The sequence below is a fragment of the Streptopelia decaocto genome (assembly GCF_964273445.1).
Source record: "Streptopelia decaocto genome assembly, chromosome: 13".
In the NCBI taxonomy this organism is placed as follows: domain Eukaryota; kingdom Metazoa; phylum Chordata; class Aves; order Columbiformes; family Columbidae; genus Streptopelia; species Streptopelia decaocto.
In genome coordinates, this window is record NC_138668.1 from 14368578 (window position 1) to 14382717 (window position 14140).

A 14140-nucleotide genomic window follows, 5' to 3' on the forward strand; every position below is an offset into this window, starting at 1 on the left:
AGGCAGAAGCAATCACCTCCTGTGGCATAAAGCAGGAGTCTGGATAAAGTCTTTCTACTCAAGTTGAAAAGCAAAATTACTGCCCATCTCAGTTGACTCTTGAGACTATACCTGGTAAAGTTCTCAGTATTCAGCAGCCTTTTCATAGCTTACTTTTACTGAATTCAGAAGAGAAAATGCAGACTTAAGTTCATTATAGAATTTCCTAAAGTACTTGCAATTTGGCTGGTTGTGGTAAGGAAGAACCGTTCTCAAATGGTAGATCAAAAATAGTGGCTACTTGCCCCATTGGAAGTACAGCATAGACTGCAACTATTAGTAATTTTCTTTCTTAATATCTTCTACTTTTTTTATTCTTTATAAAGACAAGCATCCTACTCTATATTGTTTTGCTTATCTTAGGAAGCCTCAAATTAAGATAAAGAGCTAGAAGCTGGAGAATCCAGCCATTGATATTGCAAGGCAGAAGAGAGTGATTCAATCTGAAGACAGTAACCAAATTGTCATTTTTCATGTAAAAATCACAGGACCACTGACCAGTTAATTTTAACCATATGGCCATGTTAGGACAGGGATAACTACCCTATTCTTCATTGGCCTCATATATTTGAGTATATAGTACACATATGACAACTCCCTGCAGAACCCATTAATTATTCACTCCGTTAACCTGAAGGAAAGTCAAGGCAGACGAGAGAAGTTTATTTTCCGTTCTCCCCCTGCTAAGGCCCTGTAATTCTCAAACTGGCCTACCGCAGGGCTCACCCCAGGAAAAGGTCAGAAATCTGAAACTGGTCTGTTGCTCTTGTCACAGAGAGAGAGATCTCCTGTTGAGATCAATGGAGTGTTACAAGGCTGAATTTTACAGTGGGGTAGGAATGGCATCAATCCAGAAGATCATACAAGTTTTTCAAGTTTTCTTTAAAACACTTGTTATTTTTAAATTACTGCTACAGATATGAAAGTGCTTAAAAATAAACCAAGTTCCTTTCAAAGGGACTAGCTTCATCTCTAGTTCTGCACTTCATGTGCAACTGTGAAACTGTCACACCACTTAGGAAAAAAAAAACAACAACAACAATTATTTGTTTAATCTGTCCTTTAAAACTGGCAAATACTTAATTTGAAGCCATGTCACATCAAAGCAATTCTGCAACTCTAATTATGACATCTAGAAATGAGTTGGTTTTTAATCACAAGAAAAAATTAATGTTTTAAATGTACGAGTAATCCCAAAGAAAGATACAGTTCCACATCAGCTCAACCCAATCACTCAGTTGGTTATGACAATACTCACTTTCAAAACCATGTGGCAATTCCCCAACACCTCAATGATCACCATGCTCTCCAGAGAGATGCCACTGCTTTTGTAAATACCTCCCTGCAGGAAAGTGTTGGTGACTGCTGAATACCTGTAGCTGTATCTAGCTCTTTTGGGAAAGTACGATGCACTGTGTCCTAGGAAACAAACAAAAAAAATGTTTTTTTTAAATCTTTTGGCCACTGAAATCAGCTAAACAAGAGGCTGGATATTCAGAATGTTCCATTCCCACTTGGATTCACAGTTGAAAGAACTGGGTTTCTAAAAGCACCCTGCATGCTAGCAATGGCTCCTGTATGGAAGGTGAAAAGAATTCTCCTCTCTCCTATGCACATAAACTTACAATTTCCATCAAGGCAGGAATCTAATTTCCAAAAGCAGGAAAGGAATGCAATACATTTAGGGTATGATGTTCTTTTGACACCTTTCAGAGAGCAGCAAAACAGGACCTTTGCAACAGCAAGATGAAAAAGATCTGCTGATGCATTCAAGGCTTTTCATGCCACTCTGTGAGCTACACATATGCAGACAAACTAAATGAGGTGTTTTTTAAGTACAGAACTTTGGGTCTGAAAGCCTGCCCCAAAAGATCCAGGCTGAGGAAAAGAAAGAATGGGAAGACAAGGATTATTTGTATTTTTATGAAGACACTGTAATGACCTGGCAAGTGTCCATGGGTAGCACTGTCTTCTAGTGAATACCATGTCAGACATCGTCCTGTGTGTTAAATGGTCTTTGCATTCCTCTAATCAAAGGAGATTCTCTTCTAGATTGGGTGATAAGAATTAACCCTGAAAGGATGAGATTAGAGTCATAACACCTTCAATGCCGTATTTTTTGGTGGCTGTGGTGTGTGAAACTGTAACAAATACAGTGTCCCTAAAAGGTAAGACATCATGGTACGACCTTAACTGGGACCACTGACATGCAGAAGATGGAAAATTCAAGTGATAGACTCTCTCTTTCCTCAGATGAGGATGACAACATCTAGGAAAAATGACCACTGTGACTCCCATAACACAGAGCTGCTGCTTCTCTGCTTCACAGCAGCACTGCAACAGTGGAGCACTTGCAATGACAAAGCCCCAGAGAAGAAGTAATGTTGAAAAAATGAGGGGTCTCTGAGCCACATGGTCTGAGTAGGGTGCTAAGAGGCCAGGTCAAGATCTCCTTGGGAGCAAAACATCCACACGCTCCCCTTGCTGTTACAACGAAAAGCACTTCTGCACATTCAAGTACCTGCTGGGAATGCAAATGAGAAGCGCAAGTTACCAACTGCACCTCAAGCCATTCAACCAAACCTTCCCAGGTCAGTTCAATATCCTGTCTTCCAGCCCGCTCCTCCTTTACAGAATGTAAGTTTTGTGTCTGCTTACTGAAGGTGAAGTCTTTCCTCACGCCTGTTTCAGTATGAAAGTAGCTAACAGTGGGCACTGGAAAAAAACACACACATGGCCGGGTTTTGTCCTGCCCTGGTTTAGTAGTTTGCTTAGCTCTAGTGTCTATAAATACAAACTTCAGGCAGGTCTGGGCTTGGTAAAGCTTAGTGGAACTTCTCCACTACTTCTGTGAATGTCAGTCAGACAAAAGTATCACTCTGCTAAGAACACAACAACCCTGCTGAAGGGAAGGAATTTTTCAAATCCCTCCTTCCTTATCACATACAAGGCTTCAATACAGTCTTGTTTTACTCACCTGCACACTCTGCAGAACAGGAAGCTCCATAACTCAAACTCTCAGAGGATCCTGCAATGACAGGTAAGATAATAGAAAAGCACCAAAAATTTGTGTGCAGCTCAGGAGAGACCTTCCACTTTTCAATTACAATGAAAGAACTGAAACCCAAGCATGACCCTCAAAAACACACAAACAAAAAACCAAAACCCAACCAACAAACAAAAAAACCCAAACAAACAAAACCAAAACACGCTAAACAGAAATCCAAGAGAGTTTTGCTACCAAGTATACAGGGAAAGACTCTGCTCTTGCCCCTTTCTACACATCTATACCACACAAACACACACACAAAGGAATTACATGCCTTAGTGTATTTATTGAGGGAAGTATGGAAATGCAACAATATCGTGGATTACCAAGAAAATTTTAAAAAGGGGTTCTTAATTCAAGAAAGAAATACACATTTTATACACCAGTAAGCACCACACTTCTTCACATCCATAGGCCTCTAACTTTATTGCAGTTAGGGAAAATTTCTACTTAGCTAAGATTTTTATTGCACATAGCCATTCAAAAAATCAAAAGTATCATTTAGAGCAGAACAAGAGCAAGCTTTACTGCCCAAGAAAAACCTCTCTATCGCCAACACATTGAGGAACATATAAACATCACAACTCAAGGGTGCAGTTGGTTAAGAATTCCTTTAACACTGGAGAGCCTGTTCTCCAGCCTGACTTTCATTCAGACTTTGACTGGGAGGGCAGAACACACACCATACCACCAGAATTGCTTCAGACTTGCATTGGCGTCAACAGGGGAAGCGGATGGGGCTGCTGCGAACAGAGACTTCGTGCCTCCTCGTCACTCTGTGCACACACATTGTACGCTAAACTAGCAAGACTTCAGTTATTGCAAGCACTGCTAGACAACATAAATGTCTATAATGAACTGGAAGAAAAATTATGTTTTCATAGGGAAGTTAAGCAACAGTGAAATTTTTAGGGTGTCCATTTCCTGTGCATCACTGTGTCTGCCTCTACAAATACGTTTATATATTTATACAGTCCTAAAATTACATTCGGCCTTTTGAAGGCAACTGCAAGGTTGATGTGGCACCCGCTGAAAAGGAGGTTGACAGCCCTGCTCTACAAGCATGACCGGGCACACAAAGGGCTCAACTGATATAAAACAAAATCACTGCAGATTGCTTTCACCTCTGGCAAACACACAGGTACTATGCTGAAGACTGGCCTGCTGGTCCCAATCTTGTGAGAACTTCTGTGATAAACTTCAGCTGAATTACAGGAATTTTGAGAGAGGAGCCCCATGATGGACACCTGTGAGATACAGGTTCCAGGACCTGATCCTGCACTGCTGACACTCCCAGGTGATCAGCTCAGCAAGTCACCCCAAGTCCTAGATATTGAAAGGAATGTGTATGTGGAAAGATCAGTCAGATCCCAGCTGCTCACATGCAGTGCCATGTGAGGAACAGCCAAAATCAAGTATGTGGATCCTGCTGTACTTCAACACATGGCACTTGTACGTACCATAGTAAAAGAAAATGCTACTTGATTATTAAATAATGTATTATATGGTTTAATTAGGATTAAAAGCATGCAGCCCTAACTTGCCATTATTGATAAATCTTTCTTAAAATAATTCCCACAAGAAGTTCAACAGTAAGTATAATCACCCCAAACCTCTATGATACACTATGTGCTGATGAACCTCCCTGTGAAGTGGTAACGAACATCCCTGTATTGCTCAGCTCTGTCTCCCACTGGAGACAGAGGTTAAGAGAGTCTCTTTATTCTAGTTCTGTGCTTTTGTATGTTTTACATATGCTACATATCTTAAAGAAATGTCCTTGTCCAACTACAACATCTAAAAATCAACACTTATTTATTGGAACCGTATTTTCCCTCCTCTTAATCCCTTTTTCTGAAATGTCAAAATCATTGGCAGGAGGAAAGAAGGGAATTCACTGGTTTTGGAACAAAAATAAGAAAGTGTTTGTTTCTTCAGCACCCACTCAAGATTATATACATTTTTATTCCCAAGATAAAATTTGAATGCCTGGAGAGTAAAATTACATTTTTCTTCAAAAGGTCTTAACCCCACACTTTTATTTTTCTCCCAACAAATACTCCTTTTTATTTTGCAGAATTAATTTTCTGTATGGAACTGCAGATTTTACCTTTAAAAAGTAGGAACAACATGTTCTTTTCAAGCAAACTTGGTCAAGTGCTACAGATGTCTGCAAAACTAGAAAACATTCTACCACAGAGAGATCAGGTCACGTAATATATGAGAATTACCACTCAACTATTAATTTTTATAAATATACCTATCTATACATAAAACATATGGATTAACTTCTAACATTCCAAACACACTACATTTGGAGATAAAGTAGTACACTTCTCAGTTTTCTTGAGGGAAAGAAGTAATCCCTAAGTACCTAGTGGGTCAGGTAAGAAAAGGGCTCTCTAGCTCACTCGTTTAAACAGTGGGAAAAGGTAGTGTTAAGTTAATAGCTTTTAATGAAGAAATCAGTACGACTTATTCAAGTACCTTAAAATAAACACGGTAAGACAAACTTGGAAAATTCACCTCTGTTACGTAGCATCACACTTCTCAGATGTTGAGCATGCCTCTCCGGGACCAGCTTTAAGAGCTCTCTTAGCTCCTGTGTGGATACCTGAACGCTGTACTCAGGATTTATAAACTTACTGTGGTAGGCTGAGCTCTCTGGACAATCAGGCACTTTGTCAACTTTGTTAAGGTATCTACATTTAGTTTCTGCTCTTTGCTTAGTTCTTTTTAAATTTTAAATTTTCTCCTATAATTTATTTTGGTTCTAGAAACATCATGAACTTATCTCTTTTCAGTTGACAAGGGACCACACCATGGACATTCCATGATCCAGTCACACTTTTCAGAATCCTTCATCTACCAAATACCAAAGTGAGCTCAACTTTAGAACGGATACTAACATGTTATTTCCACGTGAGATCATGAATTGCCTGGCACAATCGCGGTGTTTCTGTTGCTTTCCCTAGGAGTGCTGAAGGAAGATGCACTGTTTAACCACACTCCTTTATAGGTGGGGTGCCCTCCCACCTGCCCAGCACCACCCAGCGACCTCAGTAAAGCAAAATGCTACACTACACCCAAAATCAAGACAAAGCTGCTACAAGAGCTACTGCAAACCTATAAATTCTAACATAATTTACAGCATCTCCGAAGTTTTGCTAGCAAGATCATTCCTTAGTAGAAGTATTTTGCATTGAGAGAAACCAATCTTAGCAGAGGAAAAAGTTTCTTCTACTTACTCCCTGAAGCTCCTGCCACAACAGCACAGAGTAAAATGATGGCGTGCAGCCCCATGGCCATCAAAATCACCTCCTCAGCACAGAAGTTAACAAAACCACATCAGTTCTCCTCTCAAAGACACCTCTGAGCAAGGCAGTGGAAGAAAATTTCCTTCACAAAGCAGGAGCTCACTATTCAACTCCCCTCTTGCAGGCAGAGGAGGGGCTCTGGCAGGGCAGCCTGCAGAAGGGAGGGTGTGCGTGTGTAGTAAGGGGGGGAGAGACACACACAAACCTTTATCCAATCTCCAACAGCACTTCAGCCTTGTTGCAAAAAAAAGGGAGCAAAGTTAACCTGTTAGAAATTCCACAGAACTGCAAGGAGAAGGAAATAAGCATAAGGCATCACAACTTAGCAAATGCTCAGGACAATCCCATGCAATAAATTTAAAATAAATACATAAATTAAAAAATAACCTAGCAATCACTTCCTGAGGATTAATCAATCAAAAAGTGCACAGGATGAAAGCAAAAGCTTTGGGACAGAAGCAAGTTCATAGGAGGCAGCTCATCCCCCTTCAACCAAAGTCCCAAACCTAAGATAGATGAAACTGTGCGTCAATAACACACAAACCCACTACACTACAGTCTTTCTGGTAGCACCTAGGTTTTCAGAATGTGTCACACACAGGTTTCCCAGGGTTCACTGATAAAGACCTTCCACTCCTGCTTGAGTGAGATTCACCACCTACCTCCTGTTCTCCTGCCTCATTCTTCTAGAAGGGGGGTTCTCATCCCACACCTGCCCTGGCAGCCTGTGACCATCTTCACTCCTCACACATTACAGGATCAGTGATCACTTACACCACAGAGGCACTGTCAAAACCCAAACGCCAAGGCCTTCTGAAGGAAGCTGCTGTGGACAGGCAAAGATTTATTGTTTCCTGCTGCCATGCCTCCATCTGCTGTAAGTCTCTCTGGTTTACCCTGAGCTACTGTTTGCTTCAAACCAGATTCACAAGTAGAAATCACAGGTAACAATCCCAGTCACCAGCACTACTCTCCCCGACTAAGCTCATGTTGTCACAGCCTCTGCCCAAACTTACTTTCTCCATCAGGTAACATTTGCTGAGTATAAAATGCCTACGAATTTTAGTCAAAGGGACAGCAACTTCTCCCATATGCTTTACATAGATCAATGACCAAAGATGAGAGAGTGCAAGACAAGTCTAAGGAGTTAATGAAATTTTCCATGATGAAAGATGGGCCCCTTTATCTAAATCCCAGATCTACCAAATGCCAAACTCAGGGACAGCTCAGGTCTGAAACTGAATTTAAAAAAAACCAACCACCAATCAACAACAACAACAAACACAAACACCACCACACACAGCCGCCCCAAACCACCAAAAAAAACCCCAGACCAACACAAATGTAGAGAGTTCATACAGCAGCTTGGATTTCCTATGATCAACTCAAAGCGGTAACTGAGAGCGCCTTCATTCTCCACCACTGCAGTTCTTCAGAATATTCTAATTTTGACACTGCTTCAGAGATTTCATTGTGGAGATCTTTGCCATTTTTACTCTGCTGAGTTACTCCATTTTGTCTTTGTTCTAATTTTTTATTTTAAGATTCCAGCTCATCCGGGCACAGTACATGCTCCATACATTATTCTGCAGTCATTCAGCTCTTGGTCTACTATGAGCAATATGGATGGATGCAGGTAAGTTACTAGCTGGGCATGAACACAAAAACACAATGAATTTACCAGAAGATTGCTATATTGTGACAATTCTTTTCTTGAATTGCTCCTATTGCCTGTTCTCCACAGTAGTCTGATTTTTACCTGTTTATATAGTAAGATTTTTCGACAAATTTCACATAGCTAATGCAAACTAACTTAAAAGCAAAAAACTTATACTGAATTCAGTGGGAATATCAGAATTGGAAGTAGAGCTAATTTCTGCCTTATCACGACTCTCCTAAGAACCACATAGCCCAACAGCAACAAGTGACAAGCAGTGTTTGTGTGCTGAGCATCTGTGGCCCACCCCTCAGATTAAGGACAACGTTTGTAATCCATTGGAGAGACCAACGTACGTTCCTTTTCAATGAATTGGACACTTCATACTAAGTTTTCCACTTAGTTTATGTTAATCTTACGTATGGCACCTTACGTCTGGAGTCAGCAGAGTCCATAAATAGGTGCTTAATTTTAAGCATAACCACACTCCAAAAATTAAGTATGTGCTCAAATCTAAATGCTTTCTTGGAACAAAACCGTTTTATTAGTCATTTCGTCCCCTAGTTAAACGCCAGAAGCTCTTTCAGAAACCCTTTTGTCTCTAAAAGGACTTTCCTTAGAGCGCTGCTGAGTCAAACTAAGAAAATCAGACCATTCTAATGAGTTTTTAATGAGGTGCCATAGGGTTTAATAAGAGTAATGTTTTATAGCTTTAAGACAAATACTTAGCTACATTAGCATTTCAATCACAAATTTAGAGTAACAACATTTTCATGCAAAAATAGCTGGCATGTCATAGAAGAAGACTTCTCTTTAAGGATTAAGAAATAAACTTTTTCAAAAGATTGAAGAGGGAGCAACAGTTTTCATTTGTAAACACCGGACATTAATGCAGTTATATTTACGTTTCTTTTTAAGCGCAAGAAATCCTGTTAAATGTAAAGGACCAAATAAATACAGGCACACCAAACATGCTTGAGCAGAGCTAAGAGAAACTCCAATGTCTGTAAGAATAGAGCAGCAGCTATTCGAAAGTTTCCATCAGAAGTCACCAGTGACTCCAGCCTCTAAGAACTGGACAGACCCACTGTCAGGCACCAGCATAACCAGAGTGCAGCCTAGTGTGTCCCTTTCTGATACCAAACTGAGGATCAACAGCCACAGATTGGATATTGACATAGAACGCCCATGCAAAATAACAGATAAGGTGGATTTCTATGTAAAGACATTAATTTCAGAATGGGTTACATGTCAACAGATTGAGACACTCATGGGTCAGGCTCACATTCAAACTCGGATTGAGGCTGTGATCCCGACGTATTTTATATATGGAAAGGACTGATTGAACAGAGAACCAAGGATTTGGGCTTTGGCTTGGAGAAAGAAAATAGATTTCAATGTCACCTGGTAACTGCATCTAATTTTCTATTTTGTTCAAACTGTCTTGCTCTGCTTTTTCAGTTACAGCTGTAAATCACGCCTTCCAAAATAATCAAATTTGCATTTTAACTTCAAGTTTTAGCTTTGCGGCTTCCCGTTTCTTAAGGAAGAAACTATATTAATAAAAAAAAGAAGAAAAATATCTTACCGTAGGTGTATGAGCACACTCAAGAAATGTATAAATCTGAGCTTGCTTGAAGCTTCACAATTGCATACACCAAAGAACAAAGAAATTCAAAAACAAAACTCCAGGGCTTTTTTTGTCAACCATACTTCAAAGAGTTTTTTCAGTGCATCACAGATTTTGGGCCCTTTGTATTGAAACTTTTAAGTTAGGAAGTAAATGTCTGATTTGCAGTAGACTCTTAAATGCACGTTGAATCCATCCTTTAAGATACAACACAGCATAACATTATGTCCTGGATACTTTACTAACTTCACTCATTTGAGTGGGTTGGTAAGTGCAGGATGCCATTCAAGACTGAAAAACAACATCTTTTAAGCATTTTTCTTTCCTACTTTCCCCCAAATGAGGTTTTTCTAAAAAAATCAAAACACAACACCCGAAACAAAGAGAAATTTCCACCATGGTTCTGCCCCAGATAAAATACTGAAGAAAATGAGGCACATGTACTTCAAACACACTAGTTTAATGACACACAGGAGAATGACAATGGACGAAAGCCTAAGAAAAAATATTAATCTGTTTTAATGGAGTTTGCAAAATGAATTTCATCAAAAATACCACACAACAGAGTGAGGCTGTCTGTGGACACCTGAAAAGCCTATGTAAGTGTTGCCAAGGTCACCCGAGCTTAACAAAGTGGCAAAGTCTGTTCTGTGAAGGCCCCACGAGTTCTTTTAAATTAATTTTATCGTTATGAAACTCAGATTTCGCCCTAACAAAGCAGGAAGGCGGCGCCCCGGGCCGCGGCTCCACCTGCGGCCGGTGATGGCGGCAGCGCCGCCCCTGCCCGGACCCGCCCGGGGCGGCCGAGCGGCCACCGCTCCCAGCGGCTGCTCCTCACAACCATTCGGTGTCTCGACAGATTTTACTCGTTCTGGGCTCTATAACGAGACCTGAAGAGAACCCGCCACCGCTCCCAGCGGCTGCTCCTCACAACCATTCGGTGTCTCGACAGATTTTACTCGTTCTGGGCTCTGTGACGAGACCTGCAGAGAAACCCGTCGCCGCCACGCGAGCCCTCACAGGACCTTCCAGGGGGAGCTCCTGGGAAAGTGTTCCAAGCGCAGTATTTCCCTGGGGAATTAAAAAACATTTAAAAAATTAAAAGCCCCAAACCCGAGAAGCGCAGTGAGACGTGCATTTTTCAGGCTTACCAAGAGCCGATTAAGCGATGAAGGGACGAAGGGATTGACCGCCCCCCGGCTGTGGCAGCGCGGCCGCTGCGCCCACACAACGCGCCGAGGGACAGACCCCACACGCCGCCCTCATCCGGCGCCGGCCGCTGCCCCCGGGCGCGGAGAGGAAGCCGAGGAACACGGCGGAGGAGAGAAAACGCCGCGGAGAGGAGGAGGGAGGAGCGGGCCGAGGCTGAGGCCACAGCTGAGGCGGCCCGGCCGGGTCGGGCAGAGCCCCCAAACCCCCCAGACCCGCCGCCCTCCCCGCGGGAGCGCCCCCTGGCGCCGCCCCCGCGCAGCGGCGCGAGCAGCGCGGCCGGGTCAGGTGCTCTGCAGCTCCTATAGGTGTGTGTACGTATATATACACACATACACATATATATACACTCAGCGTTCCGGAGCGTTCTCCTTCTTGAAGGAGAAATCCTTCAAGCGCTATTCACTTTCAGTCGTCCCTGTTTTGCCTTGAGGAGGCTGAGGGGAGACCTCCTCTCTCTCTGCAACTGCCTGCAAGGAGGTTGGAGAATGGAGGGGGTTGGTCTCTTCTCCCAACAAGTGATAGAACGAGAGGAAACAGCCTCAAGTTGCACCAGGGGAGGTTTAGACTGTATATTGGGAAAAAATTCTTCATGGAAAGAGCTGCCGGGCATTGGAAGAGGCTGCCCAGGGCAGTGGTGGAGTCACCATCCCTAGAGGGGTTTAAAAGGCATTCAGACAAGGCTCTCAGGGACATGGGGTAGTGCTGGAGTTGGGTTATGGTGAGACTCGACCCTGAAATGACTGTGATTCCACCACCACTCAGGACAGCATGCCAGGAGAAAGCACTCCAGGGCCTTTGTGGAGCAGGAGATGGAAACTACTCAGGGTATTTTTTTTTTCCTCCCCCACACTGTTGTGAAATCCCTGTTGTCACATCCAAATGCACCTCAGTTTAGATCCTGGAGCAGTGCCCGTCATATACCCTGCTAATGCAATAGGCCTCTGGACATCACTGAAGGTGCTTTTTTTTGTTCCAAGATGGTGCATGAAGTGAAACGTGCAACCACCAAAGGACTTTCAGGAAGCCGCCTACTCACTTCTTGGTTTCTTCTAGACTTGAGCATGACTACTTTTAGCACCTCCAAACCACACAGGCACCTGTTTCAACAGACAACAGAGTTTCGGATACCTAAAAAGAAAAAAATGTATTTGTAACAAAAATTAATTGTAAGTGGTAATAAGAAGCACTTCTATTAAAATCAGTAGGTTTCAACACAGACTTTTTAGTGTCCTAGTTTGAAACAGTAATAAGACACTTATTGGAGAATTTATTTTTAAGCTGGATTCATGTCCAGCACATCATGCATGAGGGTATTCACCTCACAAATCCATTGGCTTTAGGATGACTTTTAATGCATTTATATATCACATTGTAGGATCTTACAAAGAAAATAGGAACACAAGGGTGAACTTGCTAAAAAATACAGTTCACTTGAACTACAAACACTTCACACCTTTGTCACAGTAAACTACAAACACTTCACACCTTTGTCACAGTACTTGCACTTCTTAGTTTTTATTCCTAGGATGACAGTGTATACTCCATTATCTACCTTTTGCTGCTCAGTTATGAAGAGCAATTAACTAAGTTTGAGTTCACAAATCACAACTCACTTCTTCAAAAATGAACTTTTGGTGAGACTGCCAGAAGTGCTTTCAAACACTGCAACAAACAGCAGCCTTCTGAAGCCACTCTGCTCTTCCTTAACAATGCCCACCTGTAAGGCTATCAGCTGCTTTCTACTTGTTTCAACAGCTTTTATTTTGGATCCAATTTCCACGACCCCAAAAAAATAGAAGTCTAATGGAAATAACACTGCCAAAAGCATGCTGCTTCTGTTTCTGTCAAGAAGAAAAATTCTTTGTTCACAACTCAATTTGCTTATTAGTTTATCAACCAATACATTGCTTAACAAAAATAATACATCTCAATGCATTAAAACAAAATTGTTTGAGGTATTAATCTTGCCTTCCTGTATTTTCTGCCCCTCAGAAGAAAAAAGTGCTTCAGACAACAAAAAAGCAGAGTATTCTCATGTTGATGAATAGGGATTCTTTCTGACTGAACATAATGGCATTTGATAGCTATTTTCTCCCTCCTGGTCACCAGTATGTAAAAGTGTAGTCATACCTGTATGTGTTTGTTCAGTTGTACTGCAAGAGAAAGTTTTACCCAAAGGAGTTTTAACTGAAAAACTATTTAAAGGGCCTGAGTTGCAGGAAAAACAAAACAAACCATTTTCAAATATGGCTCCGTGTGTAAACAGTTGGTCTGCAGGCCAGAGGATTCTATTTATCAGAGACTTGGCCCCAGTGAGACTCTGAAAAATTTCACCCTATAATCACATTTCTTGACTTACCATTTCAGCCACTCATGTGTTTGGAAACACTCCAAGTGTTACAATTTTCCGATTACAAGCACTAGATACCAAAGACAAAGTGTTTATTTTAAATATAATCAGTTTTAAAAACAAACAGTAACTTTAACCTAATGAAACACAAAGCAAGTTACATCCTGCATTTGTCCATCTAAAGTTTAACAAAGCAAGTTGCTTTGGCACATTCTGTAGATAATTCCATACACAAGGAAACAAACGCAGACCTTAAATTTAAGGAAATTTAAGTATAGAAAGGGCAGCAGAAAGTTTTGCTGAATGCTTAATTAGATGGAAAAGCTGCCAACATTGTGTCCTCTTCTCAACCCATATGAGGAATTTAAAGAGATGGCAATGGACTGTGCCCATAAAACAAAACAAACTCCACATAATTACTTTTTGGTCAGTGTTCTTCTGCATTCTGGTGCCACCACCTCAGATTTTTCAACCACCACTTTGTAGAGAAAAGGGAAGCTAAAGGAGTAACAATTTGAAGACTTACTCACCAAATTCTATACAGCAGGATTAACCAGACCAGACTGACTTGAGTACTAGAAGAACTAAAAATCCTCCCCACCATGCAAGCAAACATCAAGTTTGGAAACACTGTGTGCTTCATTGCTTCTTCCTGTCTCGCTCTGATGATAAACTGATGACTACATTTTCTGTAAAATACTGCTTTACAGTAACATATGCAACTTGTGTGAGAGAATCACTGCCTGTGCAATCAGAACAGAAAATTCAATGGAGCATCACCTGGGCCCTTAAATAACACGGAAAGTGTTACAGAAGTGCAACAGGAGACAAAACCCACCAGCTGGTACTGCACCAAAGCTACAAAACCACCAGCTGTTCTCTCCAT

At 41.5% G+C, this 14140-nt stretch overlaps 2 protein-coding genes across 2 annotated transcripts in view; one reads left to right on the forward strand and one right to left on the reverse strand.

Annotated features, from left to right (window-relative positions):
* Positions 1-6391, reverse strand: part of LOC309445697 (vitellogenin-like) — a gene marked incomplete at both ends in the record, with an annotated part of 28748 nt that extends 22357 nt beyond the window's left edge. The window contains 3 exons of the mRNA XM_082064701.1: positions 1298-1458; positions 3017-3067; positions 6337-6391. Coding sequence (XP_081920827.1) covers positions 1298-1458; positions 3017-3067; positions 6337-6391 — 267 coding nt within the window. The remainder of the gene's footprint in view (positions 1-1297; positions 1459-3016; positions 3068-6336) is intronic.
* The window catches only part of NDE1 (nudE neurodevelopment protein 1), a 337987-nt gene that overhangs the window by 120602 nt on the left and 203245 nt on the right, over positions 1-14140 (forward strand). The window lies entirely within an intron of this gene.